General features: G+C 35.1%; 1 protein-coding gene across 4 annotated transcripts in view; it reads left to right on the forward strand.

The window, feature by feature from the left end:
* LOC150092458 (ectonucleoside triphosphate diphosphohydrolase 1-like) overlaps positions 1-22,398 on the forward strand; it is a 181,197-nt gene that overhangs the window by 129,298 nt on the left and 29,501 nt on the right. For all 4 annotated transcript variants that reach the window (XM_090414937.1, XM_090414936.1, XM_090414935.1 and 1 more), the window contains 3 exons: positions 1,114-1,254; positions 8,706-8,855; positions 20,145-20,252. In XM_090414937.1, coding sequence (XP_090271063.1) covers positions 1,114-1,254; positions 8,706-8,855; positions 20,145-20,252 — 399 coding nt within the window. The remainder of the gene's footprint in view (positions 1-1,113; positions 1,255-8,705; positions 8,856-20,144; positions 20,253-22,398) is intronic.

Here is a 22,398-nt window from a genome sequence, read left to right on the forward strand (position 1 = left end):
CCGGTATTTCAGAACCTATCGCAAGAATTTTGAAGAAATATGATTTAACAGCTACGTATTCTCCTATTAACAAATTGTCTTCTCATTTTCCTTCTCCTAAAGACAAACGCTCAACTTTATCTCTTCCTGGAGTTTATCAAATTCCTTGCAACTGTGATCTCTCTTACTTTGGACAGACTGGACGTTCTCTTGAAAAAAGAATCCAAGAACATCAATCATCCATTCTTCACAATAAACCTGAAAAGTCTGGTTTGGCTCAACACGGGATTGAAACTGACCACAGCATCCTTTGGTCCAAGACGCGCCTCTTACATAGATCCCGTTACAGGTTCGAACGTTTGTTCAAGGAAAGCGTGGAGGCCTTGCTCCATCATCCCAACCTGAATCGTAATGACTGCATATCTATATCAAAAATCTGGGAAAGCCTAATCAAGATTACTCATTAATTATTATTATTATTATTTTTTTTTTTTTTTTTTTTTTTTTTTTTTTTTTTAATAGCAAATTCAATCATGTTTCTACTTCAAAATATTTCGTTTCATACTTAGTGATATAACATCACGCGGCATGTTCTAATTTCAACGATCTATTGTTAGTATTCTAGCTTGTATATTTTTTAAACTGTTCTTGTAATACCACCGACGATGGTCTGCTATTTCCAGACCGAAATATTTGGTTAAATAAATATCTTTCTTGTGATTACGTGATTATATCATTCAAGCCAACTGTTATCTAAGTATCATAATAATTCCCCTCTTTTCTTCTTGCATTGGTGTTGAAATAGGCGGAAGAATCACCCCCCCCCCCCAAATGCTTTGTATGATACAGGGCCAGAAAAGTCATTTGCTTTTTTGAGTGCTTTTTTGGGTATTCATTCCCAAAAATTACCTAATTGGGTGTGTGTTGGGAGAGCTCCTTGTGTACCAAATTCCCTGCAGCAAAACTTTTGGCTATAATTAACCATTTCTTCAGGTTCTGTTGTTTTAGTGTAGTTAGCATCTGTTGTATTATGAATAAATTTGCATGATATGTTTTAAATTACTAGAATTTCTTTAATTAAAATGTTTCTCATTTTTAAAATTGAAGTCTGGAATTGCTTTTCATTAATGACAGGATCCAAATGAAACATTTATTACTGAACCATGTGCACCTGAAGGATATTCAAAAAATTATACTGGGAAATATCTTTTCGATCAGCCTTGTACACATTCATTAGAACATTTAAATTGGTTGAGAAATAATCCAAATATTCAGGTAAGTTGTGTTAGTTATTAACATATTCATAGCTTAAAAATGTTTTGCTTGTTGATTGTTATTTGAGTAATTGATTATACAAAGTTATTATAAATAACCTTTATACTATAAAATGTTCATTAGAGCAAAACTGAAAGATTTAGAGAAGTGAAACTTATCATTAAGAACAACTCTCACAGTTTTATTTACTTAAAAAAATGTTCAATGTGAGCTGTGTTGGTCACTGCAGATATCATGATAGTGATTTCTTCTAACACATTGCTTAATATTTGTATATTAGGTGAATCATAATTCTTTTGTAGATAAGCTTATATGTTGGTTACATATAGCTTTTAATTTTTCAGGAAATGATAACGTATACTAGAATATTAATGATAAAAAAACTAATTAATACTTTGATATATTTTGGCAATGTTACATTGCCATCATCACGAATCACAAAAAACAATATATAGTTGTAGGTGTCCTCCCGCGATGAGTCTTCGGACTCCTTGGATGTATCAGGAATAATAATAATAGTAATAATGTTCACAGTCACTAACACTGAGCAAATAAGGCTGAATAAAGGCAACAGAGTTGGGCCTAGAGTCCTAAATGATGTCCCCTAGTGGGCTAAATTGGGTTGTCTTGGCCATTGGGGCTGATGATCTCAAAATGTATGCTTCCCAAATTTGGGGAAATCTTGTGTACCCAAACTTGTTGAGGTTTGGAAAGTGTTTCAGAGCTGAGGCTGATTTGAGGAATAGTCTTTCATACTTGTATTTGCTGCAGTGTAATAGAGTGGAATTCTTCCAGTGTATCCTGTGGTGGGTGTCCAAAGCATGATGGAACCTGTATTGGTGGAACTGGATGTAGTCCTTGTGTTCAAATATTCTGATATTGGCTGTCCTGCCTGTTTAGCCATAGTAGGACAGTTTGCAACTGCAAGGGATCTAGGATACTCCTGGTAAGTCTAGGGGATGTGGTTGGTCTTTGGTGGAGTGGATAAGAGATGCCAATTTCTTATGTGGTCTATAAAAAGTTGTAAGGTTATATTTCCTTAGGATTTTTGTTAATTTTTTGAATGTGTCTCAGATATGGAATGGTGATAGATTTTGATAATCTCTGCTTTGAAGAGGGAGAGGAATGGGGTTGTGGTTACATGGTTTTAATATTCATATTTACAAATTTAGGGATTTGTAAATATAAACACACATTTTGAAATTATTATTTTACTTATTATTAATTTACAAATGTTTATAAAATAACACTTGATTTTTTAACGATACTTGTGACATAACGATTAGAAATATATACACGTTTGCACAAGAATAATGTTTAATTTGCCAAATATTTCGGTCTGAATATTACAGACCATCTTCAGTGGCTACATAGGAATAGTTTTAAAAAAACAAAGTGGAATACGAACAGTTGATCATTCACACATAGAACGAGCTGCATGATGTCATATCATCAATTCAACAAATAAACCTGAGAAATCTGGATTAGCTCAGCATGGATTAGAAACAAGCCACAACATCCTTTGGTCCAAGACTTTCCTCCTACACAGATGTCACTACAAATTTGAACGTTTATTTAAAGAAAGTGTGGAGGCCTTCAATGTCCTAACTTGAATCGTAATGACTGTATATTTATATCAAAAATTTGGGAAAGTTTAATCAGGATAACACATTAATTTTTTTTTTTTTTTGTAAAATTTCTATATTATCATCATCATCATCATCATCAAATTCCTGCCATGTACCCTCAAGGGGTGTACAGGATATGACAGTACTACATGAAAAAATTACATCATTACTAACTTCCTATCTACAATTTTCCTCCAAATCAGTCTGTTACTTGTCAAGACTCCAACATTATCAGATCTTATATTTCTATCATCTAAGGCACTTTGTACCGTATCAATCCACCTGTATCTTGGTCTTCCTCTGGGTCGTTTTCCTGCCAACCTGGCAGAGAACACTTGTTTTGCTAATCTTTCCTCTCCCATTCTATTTAAGTGACCATACCATCTGAGATTAGCTCTGCTAACGCATTCCTGGATGTTAACAATGTCAAGTTCTTTCCTAATATCCTCATTTTTAATATGATATTGCCATTGATGCCATCTGTTCACGCCTCTAATCTTTCTCAGGACTCTCATATCTGCGGTCTCTAGTCTTTGGTCAAGTGTTTTACTTCTGACCCAGCTCTCAGATCCATAAGTTAAAATTGGTTTGAACACAGTCTTGTATACAGCTAATTTAGTGTTCCGACTAATTTCTTTCTTATTCCATATGAATTTATTCAATTGACTTCCCACGATACCAGCTTTGCTGATTCTGTTGTCTATTTCTATATTTAGTTTACCATCTTCAGTAAAAATTGTGCCTAAGTAGCTGAAATGTTTTACTTGTTCCACAGGTTCTCCATTCACAACACAGTTGACATTTTCAATGATTCTGCCTATTTTCATTGTCTTTGTCTTTTTATTGCTGACCTTCATACCATATCTATTACAACAGCTATTCAATTTAGTCAGAGAATCTTGCAGACTTGTAGCGGATTTATTTAGAAGTATAACATCATCCACATAAAGCAAAGAGCTGACATTAACATCTCCAATTTTGATATCAGGTTTAATACCACATTCCTTCATAATGTGATCCATATAGATAATGAATAACAGAGGGGATAACGTACATCCTTGTCTCACACCAGATTTAACATTAAACCATCTTCCTGTACTTCCTTCAATTCTAACTGCTGACTCACAACTCAAATAAAGACTAAGTATTGCTTGATATAATGCCCCATTGACACCATATAACTGCAGCGTAGTGAATAGCTTCTCTCTTGTCACCTTGTCATATGCCTTTTCCAAATCGACAAAACTTAAATACAGATCTTTGTTATATTCCCATGCTTTCTCGACTATTTGTCGTAAAGTGAAGATCTGATCCTGACAGCCTCTATTTGGCTTGAATCCAGCTTGTTCTTCACCAAGCTTTTCTTCCACAATTCTTCTCAATCGTTTCTCAAGTATACTTGCATAGATCTTGCCAGGAACACTCAGTAGGGAAATACCTCTGTAATTCTCACATTCAGTTTTATTTCCCTTTTTATATATGGGTACTATGAGAGCTCTACTCCAATCATCGGGAATTCGTCCCTCTGTCCAGGCTTTCTGAACTATGCGGTGCATCCACTGTAAGACTCTTATACCACCATACTTCAGCATTTCTGGTCGAATATCATCTACTCCTACTGCCTTTCCACATTTCAAGCCTTTGATGGCTTTTTCTACTTTAAGTATGGATATGTATTCCTGACTGCATGCCTGGTCAGTGTTTTTTATCACTGTGCTGTCATCACTGCTTGTTTCATTTAGCAGTTTTTCAAAGTAATTACTCCATACTTCAAGGATATCTTTTTCTCCTGTTTTCATGTCACCTTTATCATCTCTAATTCCTTTTATAGCACTCTTTCCTCCATCCTTAAGCTTCTTCAACAACCTCCAGAATATTTTGCCACCTTCTTGATATTTATTTTCTATATTCTTGCCAAAGTCCTCCCATGACTTTTGTTTAGCTAGTTTTACACACTGTTTAGCTTTCTTACATTTGTCTCTGTATTCTGTAAGAGTAAAAGCTGACTTATTTGCCAGAAACTTTTGATATGCTTTCTTCTTTTCCTTCACTGCCTCTTTAACTTCCTGTGTCCACCAGGGAGTTCTGATTTTTTTTATCCTTGCACACAACCTCACCACATGCCTCTGTGGCAGAATCAATCAATGTTTCCTTCAAAGTTTGCCACTGAATCTCCAAGGTTTGATTCCTGTTCTCAAACTCTTTCATTTTCTTTTCAATAATATTTCTGTATTTTAGTCTACAGTTCACATCTGAGAGCTGCTCAACTTTTATTCGCTTTAAAACTTTCTTGCATGCTATTCTTTTCAATATGAAATTCAATTTTATCCTGCTCAAGACTAAATAGTGATCACTTCCAATTTCAAATCCTCTGTACACTCTGGTGTCCTGCACCAGGGAGAAAACATCACTATCAACAATAACATAGTCAATGAGACTTTTCTTATTCCTAGTCTCTTCTCTCCATGTGAATTTGTGCACATTTTTATGTTGGAACATGGTGTTAGTAATAACCAGTCCATGTCCTGAGCAGAAATCCAACAGATATTTGCCATTGTTATTAGCTTTGCTCTTTTCTCCAAATTTTCCCAAAATATTTTTGTATGTCTCACAATCATTTCCTACTCTACTATTTAGATCCCCAACAAGGACCAACTTTTCCTTTTTCATTGTGTCAGTTGCTTTTTCTAAAGCCTCAAAAAATTCCTCCACTTCTACCTTAGTAGAGCCTTCTGTGGGACCATAGGCACAAATAAGTCTCATTGTCCAGTTCCCCATTCGGATATTTGCCCACATTACTCTACTTGAGACTGACTGCCATTCAAGAAGATTAGCCTCGTATTTTGTGTTGAATACTATGGCTACTCCTTCTTTTCCTTGATTGTCATTGCCTATATTAGTCTAATTAGTCTAATATAATAATTTCTATATTAGTCTAATGATATTTAAGATTGTAATTAAAATAAAAAGCCAAAAGGTTAGTTTTCTGGCAATTGAATAGATATTAAATGGATAAGAATCCTATATTGTTATATAGCCAGTAAGTGAAACTCAAGATCGATAACTACGATCTATGAGTTTCAAAGCCGAAAAACTATCGGCGAAGGCAATTCGAAGCAAAGGTGGAACAAGCTCCCTCACTATTCTTGATATTCTCTCATAATGTAAAACACAGCTCCTAGGAGATGTAATACTGTCATTACATTATGAGGGGAGGTCACTACCCAGACCGGTTTCAACCTTTTTTGAGGTCTCATCAGTGTAGGTAGACCTGGAAAATATCAAAGCTTAGTGAAAAGAACTTACATACCTTCACTATACGAATGCCACAAAGGTGTGCTTGTATTTTGTAATTAAAATAATTTTTAATAGTTTTTCGGCTTTGAAACTCATAGATCGTAGTTATCGATCTTGAGTTTCACTTACTGGCTATATAACGATATAGGATTCTTATCCATTTAATATCTATTCAATTACCAGAAAACTAGCCTTTTGGCTTTTTATTTTAATTACAAAATACAAGCACACCTTTATGGCATTCGTATAGTGAAGGTATGTAAGTTCTTTTCACTAAACTTTGATATTTTCCAGGTCTACCTACTCACTGATGAGACCTCGAAAAATGTTGAAACGGGTCTGGGTAGTGACCTCCCCTCATAATGTCATGACAGTATTACATCTCCTAGGAGCTGTGTTTTACATTATGAGAGAATATCAAGAATAGTGAGGGAGCTTGCTCCACCTTTGCTTCGAATTGCCTTCGCCGATAGTTTTTCGGCTTTGAAACTCGTAGATTGTATTTATCGATCTTGAGTTTCACTTACTGGCTATATAACAATATAGGATTCTTATCCATTTAATAGTTATTTAAGATTATTATATGAATTTCTGAATTAATATCTTTAATTATGACTTTAAAAATGTTTACTCTTTTAATACTTAGCGATATGATATCACGCAGCTCGTTCTATGTGTGAATGATCAATTGTTCATATTCCACTTTGTTTTTTAAAACTATTCCTATGTATTGTTGTTTATTATTTTAACGGTATAATAGAACACAGAAACTAAGTAAATAATTAATTTATTAACTTGATGCTGATATTTCGCTGGTATTATAACCAGCATCTTCAGAGCACAAAAACACTGTCACAATACGCGAGACTAAAACAAATGGTGTACTTAAACAAAATTATTCCTATGTAGCCACTGAAGATGGTCTGTAATATTCAGACCTAAATATTTGGCAAATTAAACATTATTCTTGTGCAAACGTATATATATTTCTGAAATAACACTTGACATTTTGACCCCTGTATTGAGGTCATCATCAGAAAGATACATGTGTATAGGACCAAGCTACATGCTCTTGCAATCTATAAAGGTAAATTAAATCTACGCTGTTAATTATTTTTCTTAGCCTGACCTCTAGTGATAAATAAATAAATAAACAAAAATAATAAAAAACTAAAATAAACTCTGCTAAAGTCCTCCTGTACTAAGATTCTTCTGGATTTGTACAGTTCAGATTGTCATACTACAATTTTCTTCTGGACTTGTACAGTTCAAGTTGCTATTGAATGTTGAGGGGGAGCCACTTCACCAAGTCTTGTATTGAGATTTTTCTTTGCTTGTTTTCGGTGAATTTTCTGGATACTTGAGAGAGACCCATCAAATATGAGAAATGTATGCATCACTCGGTGTTCATATTCAACTCCTTTCTGTGATAGTTTATTTTCTTTTCATAATGTTTCAATCAGTATTGCAGCTGACTTCTTCAATAAGAACCCACTCCCATTTTTTTAATGGTTCTTTTTAGGTGTTGTTCATTCACAAAATTCTTATGTTGTCTATTAGATTCATTTTGTTCTTCCATCTGTACACAAGTCATTCTGGGAATCTAGTTGGATGGATATTATTTAAATTTGATATTTGAATCCTTAAATAAATGAACTTTGTCCAGCCATTCCAATTTTTGTTTCACTCAAACTTTGCAGGACCACATAGGGACAAAACATGTCAAAATTATATATTGCAATAACAGAAATGTTATTGCAATATATAAATTGGCTGCATGGAATTTTAATAAAATTTAGGATGCACACAAGATGATATTTAGGTAATTTAATTTTGGAGTTATCAGATCATTTTTGTTGAGAAAAAGCTTTGAACTGATATTAATAATTCTGCACTGGTGGATTGAATTTAAATTATTTAGTGTAACGTATCTGTTAAGATTTGTCAAGTTGTTTCAGTTTTAGCTTCAGTCTCATACCATTTGCATGACAGAATTAAATAAAATAAATTTTCTTAAGTATGTAAGCCTTGAACTGTCAACGTAAGATAAAAATACATTTTAATTCTTGACTAACTTTGGCATTTTTACCAAAAGGTCACTACTTGGAAGAGCTTTTTGTATAATGTAAATTTGTTACAGACGCCATGATAGTCCTTGCAAAAACAATAGAGGTATTAAAAAAAGTGAGCTGTAAGCAAAGCACTTTCAAACTTTATTTATTCTATGTAAGCAATTGTGAAAGAGTCTACTAAGCCTAAGGTTCACATGATTCTCTGTGACATTTCTTTGCTTGTTTTTTGAGTATGTTTAAATAAAGTTTGTAATTTGCTAATTTATGTTATGTTTATTGTTACTATCCCTGTATAAGTAAGTTAAATTTTAAATAAATCATATATTTTTGAATTGCTTGAAAATTTTCACTATAGTTTAAATTGCTTTTATTTTAATATATAGATATATTTGTTCTTTAGATTTAGTGCCTTTTTTTTTTATCCCCCTCTCTCTTTCTTTGGTGTTTTCATTAGGCAAAAATCTTTACCTTTGAAGGGAGCAGTGACAACAAAGGCTGTAAGAATTCACTATTTCAGTTGTTCAATTGGACTCAGTGCACTCAGCAGAGATATGAAGAATGTTTCAAACCATTGCCAAAGCCAGTGATTAATGAAACATTTATGGTAAGGGATATGATATGCTGTACACACTCAACATACAAAATGAAAATGGAAAATTTTAATGTTGTACTAATATAGCAGATTATATAAATTCTAGTTGATATGCATATCAAATAAATATTTTTAATATCCATTTTGTTTCACCAGTTGATATTAATGTTAAATTCATGTAGTTTTACCAGAATGAAAAAGTGTAGTTAATTTTAATGTACATATATAATCTTTTGGTAAAACCATACTCATATCTGGAAAATTTATAAAATAAAAATGGAAAATTTTTTAGAAAGAAATCCAGATTATTACAAAATCAAGTTTGTTGTCAGTTTTCAAGAGGCGAATATATATAGAATGTGGAACAGAATAGAATATTTTTATGGTTTTTTGAGTTTTTTAAATTTTTTTTGGGAGATTTATTTATTTTTAAATTGCAGTGATAGTATATTTAGTTATGTTTATTAGTATAGTACAGAGGTGTTTCATATACTAATACCAATAAACTTATGTTTATTACTATGGAGGTGAAGAAAAAAAAGTAGGGAACATGCTGTGGGATGAGATAGACTTTTAGACATATCTCCCATACAGAGAAGCTTTGACAGTGCCCCTTGCATACCATTATATAGCTTCCCTCCAGGCATGACCTGGCAGTGTGTGTGTGTGTGTGTGTGTCAGCTGATCAGGAAACTTCCTAAATGCATTACCATCATCTTGTTTGGTCTCATTCAGCCAGCATGCCGAACTGCTTTACTTCTGTATCCTTGAAGATGGGTTAGATGCTTGATCTCTGCAGTATGTTTGCATTTCCTTGGGGGTGTCACTCACATTGCATGTTGGAAAATTGGAGTGAATAACAGAAACCTGAAGTTCTTCAAGAACCAAAGATAGCAGCCACTTTGGATCTACGTATGATTTTGGTATCTGTAATAAATATTTTGAAAGAAGAATAAGCACAAAATATTAATTTAATTATTTTTCACTAATAGTGATTTATTTAACTTGTCAGTAATGGAATGCAACATTGGGTGCACCTGTGTAAGGTTTTAATATGTGATTATTTTCTTGCAACATCATGTATACTTTTCAAAAATAAGCCTGCTGATCTGTGAAAAGTCAACTCTCATAGAAGAGAAGGGGCAAGGGTAGTGTACATTGATGTAGTAACTCATTGCTTTGGTGTTGTCATAATGTTTCTTATTATAAAATGGGATTATGTTTGACAATTGAGCTACCAAATACAGGTCAGTTATGCATCCCCAAAAAACATTTACATGATGGTAAAAAAATATATTGAAATGTAGGATAAATTGTATACATAGGATATCTAACAACTCTGTTTGACTTCAGGGATATAACAGAAAGTAATGATTCTAATAGTTATATTAATACTCTTATTTTGTTTATTATTAAGAAATCTCAAGGGAGGCTACACATCACCCTTCCTCAACAGCTGTCATACCTTTTCTTTCATTCACACAACTTGCAAAGGCAAACCATTCTAATTATGCACCACTATAAGAAAAAAAATTAGTTCTTCACTATATTTAGTTTCACCTTCTATGGGTGCCCTCTCATCATCTCTCTGCTTCCATAAAATGAAAAATTCCATCTACTGGTATCCTGTATGACCCTTTCAGAAGTTTTAAGTCTCAATCAAATCACCCCACTTTCTCCTGTTTGCTAGTATCTTGTCTGTTAGTAATTGTCAGTCTGTTTTCATAATCTGTCTTTCACAATCCTGATATCACTCTCTCTCACAACACTCTCCTTTGCATTCTTTCCATTGTGTCAGTATCATCACCACCACCACCACCATGGAAACTAGGAGACTAGACCTGCAAACAGTAATCCAAGTGAAGTTGTGTCATAGCCATATAAAGAGGAAAAATGACTTCCTTATCCTTGCAGGTCGAGGTTTGTTTCAGCATTACAATTACTCTTTGCAATCTTTGTTATGTGGCCCTTGAACTCTAAGATCCCTAGCCTGATCAGTTTCTTCTAGCATAATCTCACCAGTATAATATGTCATTGGATACCTCATCATACTAAAGTGCATAACTTTACATTTACTAACATTGAACTGATAGCCATTTTCACATTCCAACAATTCCAGCCTATTCAAATCATTCTGTAAGTATGCATATCTACTCTATTCCTGATTATCTGGCCTATTTTTGCATCATCAGCAATAGCTGTATATCACCTGTAAAATCCTTCCCAATGTTATTAAAGATATAATAACAATGGACCAAAGACAACCCTGTGGTATACCATTGGTCACCTTAAATCTTGCAGATTCACACTCCCCATCATATACCATTTTTTGATATGTCAGTCAGCTTATCCATGCTAATATTTTGCATGGATAAGATTTTGCTAATATCCTTTCCTCTTGTGTAACTCAATGGTAACATTATTATAAAATGAGAGCAACTTACTCAAACATGACCTTCCTTTAGTAAACTTATGCTGTTCATTGCAGAAGTATAGATTCTCTCTCAACCCATTTCTGTACATGAGCTTTTACTAACTCTTCCAAAATCTTCACCATCACCACTGCAGAGACTGATAGGGTGATAATTGGATATACCAGTCCTTGTTACCACTCTTGTGCAATGGGATTATCATACATTCTTTCCACTCCTGTGGATTCTTCCTCTGTTCTGAGGCTGAAATTATGTAGTCCTTGTCAAAGGAACAGCCATTATAATAAATTTAGTTTAATCCTTTATCCAAGTGTGTGCAAACAAAGTTTGCGCTTGAAAGTATCTTCACGACTGGGGTAAAGTGGTACAACACCGGGCGACTCCTTGCAGAGGTGGAGCAAGCTACCAACATGCCTATCTCAGTATCTCCCACAATGCAAAACACATCTCCTTGCGGATATGTATAATATTATGCATTAAGGGAAAGGCCACTACCCAGACTAGTTTTGACCTTTATTGAGGTCTCTTCAGTGGGAGCCAGGCCCAAGTGGAGATACCAAGGCAGAAGCATTAGCAAGGTCATCTCCTCCTATAGGAGCTGCCAAACGGTGTGTCGCCTTTTTATTAAATTACTCTGGATTTAGAGAAAGATGTTGAAAGTTTATTTTTCACTTGGTCAGACTATAATAAATTTAGTTTAATCCTTTATCCAAGCGTGTGCAAACAAAGTTTGCACCTGAAAGTATCTTCAGGACTGGGGTAAGGTGGTACAACACCAGGCAGCTTGTTGCAAAGGTGGAGCAAGCTAACATCACTATTATCTCAGTATCTCACATAATACAAAATACATCTCCTTGTGGATATGTATAATGTTATGCATTAAGGGCAGGGCCACTACTTGTTGCCCGGTGTTGTACCACCTTACCCCAGTCCTGAAGTTATTTTCAGGCACAAACTTTGTTTGCTCACACTTGGATAAAGGATTAAACTAAATTTATTATAGTCTAACCAAATGAAATATAAACTTTCAACATCTTTCTCTAAATCCAGAGTAATTTAATAAAACAGTGGCACACCGTTTGGCAACTCCTATAGGTAGAGATGACCTTGTGAATGCTTCTGCTTTGGTATCTCCACTTGGGCCTGGCTCCCACTGAAGAGACCTCAATAAAGGTCGAAACTAGTCTGGGTAGTGGCCCTTCCCTTAATGCATAACATTATACATATCTGCAAGGAGATGTGTTTTGCATTTTGGGAGATACTGAGATAGGAGTGTTGGTAGCTTTGCTCCACCTTTGCAAGGAGTCGCCCGGTGTTGTACCACTTTACCCCAGTCCTGAAGATACTTTCAGGCGCAAGCTTATATATCTGGGTTTCTTTATCCATTGAAGGAGTAGCATTAAGTTCAATGTTGCATATAGCAGATTAATAGCATTTTAGCTAAAAATGGGCATTCATTAGTTAAATAATCTCTTCTGTATCTGTCACAGCATAGCATACCATCTACATTTAGCAGTTACTATTTCATACTCATTCTTTCTTTTACTTGCAGCATATATAGAATTCTTATGGGTTACTTTTAGCTTGCAGATCAGTTTCTTTTCATACTCAGACTTAAGTGGCTTTCTATACAACAGTTGTAACTCTTCTGGCTTGCTCTATAATTTTTCATAGCTGATATCATCCTTATGCACATGGTATTCCTTCCGCATCTTTTTCTTATAAATCTCTTAATAAGTCTACACATCAGTTTCACTTCTATTTATTATTCGAACACTAGGGACACATTTTCTAATATTCCATCATTTAAGTATTTTTTTAAATATTTTCCATGCACTATTGATATCCTTCCCATCTAGCAAACATTACTATTGGAGAGACCTGGTATATATATACTCCTCAGTTGGTCCTTATTTTCTACTTTATAGTTAAGCATGTAATTTTTTTTTTAATGGAACATTCATAAACTTCTCAAGTGAATACAGCATGAACACTGTCACCAACTGGATGCAGAATAGTACTTAGCTAAACCCATTCTGACACTATAGTTAGATTTCACACTCATTGACCTTGAGTTCCTTTTGTCACATGCTGCTTATCTTGCAACAGCTCAACAGATTCAGTTTCATTCATAATGATTTTTTTTTATACCTATTATGTGTATTTGGTAATGCTTCTCTTAGTCGCTAGCAACCATTCCACTGTCTGTAACAACACCCCACTAATGTATTTGATTTTGTTAGGTTCTACTTCATACCATATGGCTTCAAACTCACTGCCACATGGAAAATTGTTACTAGGCTTGCAGTCATAGCTTTCCACCCTAACTGGACTCGAATTGTCTAATATCATTACCATGACATTACCTCCTTTATTGTGAAAGCAAATATGATAAAAGTGATCTATATAAAACAGACACTCAAAACTAACACATGTAATTTAATGCTTATAATCTGGGGGAGAGGGAGGGAGAAAGACCTGTGCAACTGAATTAAGGTCTTCCTTCTTTCATCCTGTATGTTCAAGAATGAATTCCTTCTTTGCATCTGTTTCAGTTAAATAGCATTTTCCTTATCAAACTTTTTTGATAAGGAAAATGGACTTTGGCCACGAAAAATTATGAGAAATTAAATGTATTTGCTAAAAATGAATTCAATAATTATTTTGATATTTATGATGCCGTGAAAGTTTATAATGTAGACTATATATTATTCTTCTTATATAATGTATGTATTCATCATCAAATTCCTGACCCTCAGGGAATGTACAGGATTTTTTGTGTGTGTGTGTGTGTAATGCAGGCTTAAACATATTTGCAGCGTTACAAATACTTCACTCAGCTGTTTTGAAAGAATTTTAGGGTAATATGATTTAGATGTAGAAAAACAGCATGTTCAAAAGTGAAAGAGCAGTAGGCTTTATTGTCAGAGATAAATGTTGCTGATACTGAAAATTAAATAGTGTTACATTTAACATTAAAAGTTTGAAAAAATATGAAAGATTTTGAGTTGATCTTCATGTCCTTGAACTTATTATAATATAGTTTTAACTAGGAGAGTTCTAATACAGGGTTGAAAATGAAAAACAAACCATGCTAAAATAAAGTTAAGAGTTCCTTCCTTTCCGTATGATGATACACTTCCATAAGTCCCTTCTATGGGGAGGGACAGCACCATCTAAGTCCCCCAAAATTTTATCCGGGAACCAGCATAGCTGACGAATCAGACCTATGGCTGGGTCAGTATTCCTGACTGTAATCCATGTGTGTTCATGGGACCGGTTTACCTGCTTGCGGGATGATAAACTGGTGGAAAAAAAACCTGCTGTCCACGCCCAAGACCAGCTAACTTGGCTATGGCTGAGGAAGATCCTTCAGCTCCTCACGTCACTGATGGGAATCAAATCTAGAACACTCCTTCCCCGGGCATATGGTGCGAAACGCATAGCCACTAGGCTAACTGCGCGGACAATGAAGAATTGAAATTATTGATTTGACTTAGAGTTACATATAGGAGAGGGGAACGGCCATACACAAGTGAATGCTGGAATATTGCCTCTCTTCTGTAGTGAATCATGGAACTAGGCAGATTTCAAACTTTGTAATTTGATTCCATGAATTATTCATTTACTTAATAGCAGATAACTCATGAGCTAATGCTGGCAGGGTTTGCCAATAAATTTTTATTTTTATAATATTCATAAGATATTTCTAAATAACATATAATGTAAATATTCACAGTATTAATGTAACTGTCTTATTTTATGTATAATTGTGGGTTATTCTATCTGCTCCTAAATTATTATTATTATTATTGTTATTATTATTATTTGACACCTCCAGGGAGTCCAAAGACTCATCGAGGGAGAGTGTGCCAACAGCATCGAATGATTGATTCCCTTCCAACTACTAACCACGCTCAAACTTGCTTAACTTTTTGCAAGCCATTAGTAGCAGAGGCTCTACCAATCAACCAACCTTTGCTAATGTTCATAATTTTGTCATATAACTAAATTAAAGGCAAGTTATTTCACTGAACTTGGATGATTTTAATGTGCTTATAAAATACCCACATTAAACGTAATTCACTTATTTTGCTTCAAAAAAATTTGATTGGTTCAGTATTAGAAATATAGTTGTGGGTTAGCTCAAATTAATATTTTCATCCTATTTCAAAAGAAAAAAAAAAGAAACTTCAGACAGTAAAAAAAGATTGCATTTTCTATTTTTGACTTATTTTAACAGTATTACATCCTTAGAGCAAAATTTGGAAGACAGTCATCTTGAGATTATGTAACATATCATAAGATCAACTCATGAAACTGTAATACTTTTTTATATAACATTAGAGGGTGCCAAATTAGGACTTCAGATTTTATGTCCATCACAATTTGCATGTTTCATTTACTCATTGTCATGTGTAAGCTGTAACATGTTGTTTTGTTCTAAAGATGCTGGTTTGAAATCCATATATATAAGCCAGTTTTAGTTTAGAATTGTAATACTGTTAAAATCAGTTATGAATGTCAGTCAACTAGATATCTGTAAGCTTATATAGTGATTTTATATGATTCATTGACATAAACACATAAATACAAGGGAATATAACAGTGTTTATTGACCATAGAAATTTGATATTTCAGATGCCATTAATATTCAGATACAATACAACATCCTCTCTTGGTCATGTCAATCCTGCCTTCTCATGTTGTGACCTGTTTCCATCAAAGTTGCTCTGGTATTCTCTGCAAGTATTCCTACTCTAAAAGGATACTGTTGTAGTTGGAGGAAATACCACTTAGAACTACTAGGTGGTAAGTCTAAAGTCCTAAAATAGTGCTCCCTAGCAGATTGGAATGGGTGTTCTTGGTTGTTAGACTGTTTTATACAACAACCATAAATATAGTTTTATACAACTATATTTATGGAGGTTCAGGTAGTTGCTTAAGGCTGAGGTAGATTCCAGTGGAGTAAGGTGGCCTTTCTCTAGAGTATCTTGTGAATGTAGTCTTCATGATTGGGGATTCTTATGTTGACTGTTTGGTCATAGTAGGACAGTTTACAACATGGAACCTGGTAGATACCTGGAAGGTCTAGGGTACTGTGACTGGCCTTTGGCAGAATGAATAATGGATACCAATTTTTTATTATCTTATATAACCTTATAGCCACTTACAGTGGCTATATCTCCAGTAATATTCTAAATCTAAAGAATATTACTGCCTCCCTCCTTCTCCAGAATGATGATTACACCAAATCTGTTACCATTCCTGTATATCCTAGGTGTTTCTGAAAAACTGACAACAATTCTAAAAAATTTTTTAGAATTCTCGGTTGTAAGGAACCAAACTTCCATAAATATGGTCGTATAAAACTCCCTCAAATCTGGAAAGCATTTATCCTGAGAATTTCAGCTCAACAGCCAAGAACACTCATCCCAGTCCACTAGGAGATAATATTTTAGGAGTTTAGACTTACCTTTATTGTTTTTGCTGGTCATACTTACTTCTTCTTCTTCTGCAGCTTCTTCCACTTAAGTGGGGTCACTGTTGATGATGAGTCTCCTCCACATCCTCCTGTCTTGGGCTGTCACCACATCCACGTTCTTCATCCTCAAGTCCTCTTCTACCAGCTCCCTCCATCTCTTCTTTGGCCGCCCATGCTTCCTCCTTCCTTGCAAATCCATCTGCATGACTCTTCTTCCCACATATTCATCCTCCCTCTTCATCACATGACCAAATCATCTCAACCTTGCCTCCTGTATCTTCGCTCCTAAGTTCGTAACTTTCACTGTTCCCCTTACATAGTCATTTCTCAGACGATCCTTTCTGGTCACACTGCACATCCACCTAAGCATTCTCATCTCTGCTACTTCAATCCTGCTGATGTTATTTTTCCTCAGGGCCACAGTTTCTATAGCATACGTCATAGCTGGCCTCACTACTGTCCTATAGATTTTATCTTTCAGATTGATTGGCACCCTCTTATCGCATAACACTCCAGCCATCTCCCTCCAGTTCTTCCAACCCACTTGTATCCTGCATCCCACTTCCTTCTCAGCTCCTCCATCTTCTTCCACTGTTGAACTTAAATATCTAAAGTCCCTCACCTTCCTGATGACATTTCCTTCCAGCTCCAGATCTGTCTCCTGGCTGCCACCCACTGTGCAACACATGTACTCTGTCTTACTTCTGCTCAGTCTCATACCTCTCTCTCTTCCAGTACTTTTCTCCATCTTTCCAGTTTAGTTCCCGCTTCTTCTCTTGAATCTGCACACAGCAAGATGTTATCTGCATACAACATTGTCCAAGGCACATCTTCTCTCACCTCCTCCGTCACCACCTCCATCACAATGTTAAACAGAAATGGACTTAATGCTGACCCTTGATGCAAGCCAACTGTTACTTGAAAACTTTGTCTGTCCCAGACAGGTCCGAACACTTTACTTCACATTTCTGTACATCTCCCGCACCAACCTGACATATTTCTCCGGAACCTTCTTCTCCCTCAGACACCTCCAGACTTCTTGCCTTGGCACTCTAGTGTATGCTTTCTCCAGATCAATAAATGCCCGATGTATCTTCTGTTGTTTCTCTCAAAACTTTTCCATCATCTGCCGTAACCCAAAGATAGCATCTGTTATTGATCTACAAGGCATGAAACCAAATTGTTCCTTTGCAATCTCCACCTCCTTTCTCAATCTTCCATCAAGAACCCTTTCTAGGATTTTCATTGTGTGGGACATCAACTTTATTCCTCTGTAATTTTTACAGTGTTGTGCATCCCCTTTACCCTTGTAGATGGGGACAAGAGTACTCTCCCTCCATTCCTCAGGTATATTTTTCTGTTGGCAAACTTTCATGAACAGGTCCCACAGCAGGTCAATTCCCTCTTCCCCCAGTGCCTTCCATGCCTCCACTGGAATCCTGTCGGGGCCCACCAATTTTCCATTCCTCATCCTCTTCATGGCGTCCGTCACTTCCACTCTACTGATGTTCTGTACCATCCCCTCAGAAGGCTGCCCATCTTTTCTGTGAGTCCTTGCATTTTCCTCATTCAAAAGTCCCTCAAAGTATATTCTCCATCTGTTTCTTATGTCCAAATCCCTCCATAATACTCTTCCTTCAGCATCTTTGATCTGCCTCACATGTAAGATGTCCTTTGCTGCTTTATTTCTACATTTTGCTAGTTGGTAAATTTTTCTCTGTCCTTCCTTTGTTTCTAATTGATCATACAGATCTTGATATGCCATGGCCTTTGCCACAACTCTCTTGGCTTCTTGCTTTCTCTCTCTGTACACCTCTCTGTCCTCTTCCACTCTTGACTCATCCCACTTCTGCTTTGTTTGCCTTCCTCTTAGCTGTCACTGCCACTTGTACATTATTATTCCACCACCAACCCTCCTTCTGCTTTCTAATCTTTCCAGATGTCTCACCAAGCACCTCGATTGCACAGCTCAGGATTACTTTTGAATTATGTTTCCATTAATCTTGTGCACTTTTCAGTCCATCCGAAATCCTCTCTAACACCCTCTCCCTAAAACGATTCCTCACACTCTCTTTTTTTAAGCAAAACCACTTAATTGTCTTCATCCCATGGCTTCCAGAGGTTCTTATCTTCAATCTTATTTTAAAGTCTGCACACAGCAGTCGGTGTTGCTGTGCCACTTGATCTGTTGGAATTACTTTACAATTTGTGACAACCTGAAGATGTTTTCTTCTAGTCAAAATGTAGTCAATTTGTGAATTGTTGTTACCAATCCTAAATGTTATCAAATGTTCTTCCCTCTTGTAGAAAAACGAGTTCACAATTGCCAGATCAACTGCTACTGCAAAGTCCACAACCCTTTCTCCTGGTTCATCATTCCCATACTTACTATATGTAATAAACCAACATGTACTTGTGTGCACATCAGTTTATTCTTTGTTCCTTGATAAGAGTAATTTGACTTTGCCAAAATATTGGAAGGATTAAGATTTTTCTGATTTATGCATAGTATACATTGTTAATTTCGTTAAGTAATTACCGTCATGACCAAGCCTCATGTTGCACAGACCTGCTACATTATACATTAAGTGTCTAAATTGCACTCTGATTGCTTCCACTACAAAGATGCTACATGTGCTTTTGGGTGTGGTCTGATATTCCTTTGCGAGGATGCTACACCTTGAATCTCTTCTTTTTGAAGATCTCTTTGACTTCTTTATCCTTGAAGCTTGATTTCCTGAAGTCCAACTTCCCAAACATTTTATTCAAACTCTTTAAACACTGGTAAAGAGTATGTCTAGAATGCCATATTCTTGATCAGTTAGTAATAATAAATTGGACCATTCTTTATTTCATCATAATCACTAGTCCTTTTTTGTTTGACACACTGCTTTGGTGCCTATAACTCAGATTCCAGTTTGTCCTAGAGATGTTCTGTTGCGTTGAGATTGGGGTTCTATGCAAGCAGTCAAGGTTTTCCTTATTTCCCTCAAATCGCATTACTAGCACATGTTGTTTGATATAATGCATTGTTATGTTAAAAGAGGTTGTATTGTATTACCTAGAAGAGTCACATATACATTGAATTCATATTCCAGACACCTCTACCACTAATCTTCATAATTGGGATAATGGTACCTAAAGGCCTGAAAACATTCCATATTTAGCATATGGAATATGCCAAATTCCATATGCTAAATGCTTTAGCATATGGAAATTTAATGCAATTACGATACAAAAATGATTGTAATTGCATTAAAATATGATTTAGCATTCAGATTAATTTTTCAGAGAAAATTTCCATAATTATATTTTTTGCTTAATTTTGTACAGATGTTTATTAAAATATAAATGCTTAATTATAAACTGCTTGTAATCTTACAGGGTTTTTCAACTTATTATTTTGTGGCTCAATTTTTAAATATTACAAATGTCACATATGATGGTTTTATGAATGCTACGTCAGTACTTTGCAACAAAACTTGGAAAGAAGTAAGTAGTCATACAAAAACTATTTCCGATTATTATTTATGTAATTCTTTATTTTGAAGTTGACTGAAAAATTTATGGATTAAATTTCATCAGAAATGTTTAAAATTATGATAAATTATTTACTTTAAATGCCACATTCTTGTGCTTATGTTATTTAATGATAAAAAAAATTACTACATTGAAAACATGTTAGAAATGACAAGTTTTGGAAAGCTTTATAAATAAAAAAAAAAAATGACTACTTTAAACATCAGTAAGTTAAAAGAATTTAATAAATTAAAAAGAACTTCAATTTTCAGAGAGAGAATGAAATTGATTTGCATGCACCTTCCTAGTGACATTGACTGCTAATTTTGAAGTAGTGTTGGATATGTGTATGTTAGTTCTAATGACTGTCCACTTTCTGAAGCTGGCCATCAGTTCTTTTTTTTTTTTTTTTTTGGGAACAGGATTCAGTTCTTGCATCTTGTTTACTTTAATTTAATTAAACAATATTTTTCTGCATTCAGAGAAATATTCAACCTTAGGAAAAAAAAAGTGTAGAGTTACTGCAATTGTTGTTACTGTAATCACAATAAACAATTTTCTTTCTGATCCGTGAGAGTAAGAATACTTGTAAACAAATTGTATTGATGGCTACATTCCAAAATCATCAGATTCCTACTGTGTATAATCATGGGGTGCGCAGGACATTATAATAGCACTAACTACATAAAAAAGATTATATCATTACTTCCCCAACAATTTTTTTTCCAAAATAATCTTATCTGTTAAGACTCCAATATTGTCAGATGTTACATTTTGATCTTCTAAGACACTTCTCACTGTCAGTTCTTCTAGACTTGTTCTGGTCCCTCTAGCCAGGTACTCAAACATTTCTCCTGCATCTCTTCTATAAAATCCTTTAAGCAACTTAAACGTTTCTATCATATCCCCTCTTTTTTCTCCTATCAACCAACTTCTCCAATCCACACACCTTCAATCTATCCTCATAGGGAACATTCCACAGACCACTCACCATCTTGGGCACTCATCTCTGAATCCTCTCCACCACTTCCTCATCCTCAAACCCAGGGGACCAGACTTGAGTACAGTAATCCATATGTGGGCATATCAAGACCTTATAAAGAGGAATAACAACTTCCTTATCTCTACTTGTTAATGTGTTCTTCACTAGCCAAGTATTTTATGGACTACCTTAGCAGTATGTCCTCTAAACTTTAACTCTCTGTCTATCATCACCACCCCTAAATCTCTAGCTTCATCTATTTGCTAGAGTATAGTGCCATCAATGTGATACACAGCTTGTAATCTATTTATCCCAAAATGCATAACTCTACATTTCTCAACATTAAACTGACACCCATTAACTTTTGCCCATACTGACAGCCTATTTAAATCATCCTGCAAGCTCTTCACATTGCCTTGATTAATTATTACTCTATCTAATTTCATATCATCAGCAAACAACTGAATATTTCCTTTCAGGTTATTTTCTATATCATTTATGTACAAATTAAACAGCAGTGGTCCTAGCACCGAATGTTGTGGCACACACCTCTAGGCACTTGTTTTTGCCTCGATTTTGCCCCTCCATATATGACTTTTTGATATCTGTTCAGCAGCCACCCTCTTATCTACTTAACCCGAGTCACATCCATCCCCATTTGTTCTAATTTGTGTAACGGTGTTCCATCTTGTATTCTGTCAAATGTCTTTGCAAAATCATCGTACAGCCATTTCCTTTATCCAACTCAGCTGTTTTTATAATAGAGTATTATAAAAAGTTAGTAGTTAGTAAATTACTAAGGCATGACTGACCCTTCACAGCCATGTTGACCCTCATACAGTATCATATTTTTATCTACCTATTCTTGAATTCTCTTTTTTACCAATTTTTCTACTTTTACCACCACGCTTGAGATACTGATTGGTCTAATTTGCTAGACCAATCAGTAGTCTTACTGTAGTCTTAGAACCTCCTTTATGCAAAGAAACAATCTTGTCCTCTTTTCACTCCCTTGGAACTCTACCAAAGCTGAGACTTAAATTAAACAGCTATATCCCATGCACTACTAACATCCTTATCATGCTGTGTTTTGTTAAAAAAAAAAAATCTTTTGTTATTACTGAGATAAGAGCCAAC

The sequence above is a fragment of the Typopeltis vanoorti genome, chromosome 26 (assembly GCF_054136105.1).
Source record: "Typopeltis vanoorti isolate ZY-2024b chromosome 26, IOZ_Tvanoo_1.0, whole genome shotgun sequence".
Taxonomy (NCBI): domain Eukaryota; kingdom Metazoa; phylum Arthropoda; class Arachnida; order Uropygi; family Thelyphonidae; genus Typopeltis; species Typopeltis vanoorti.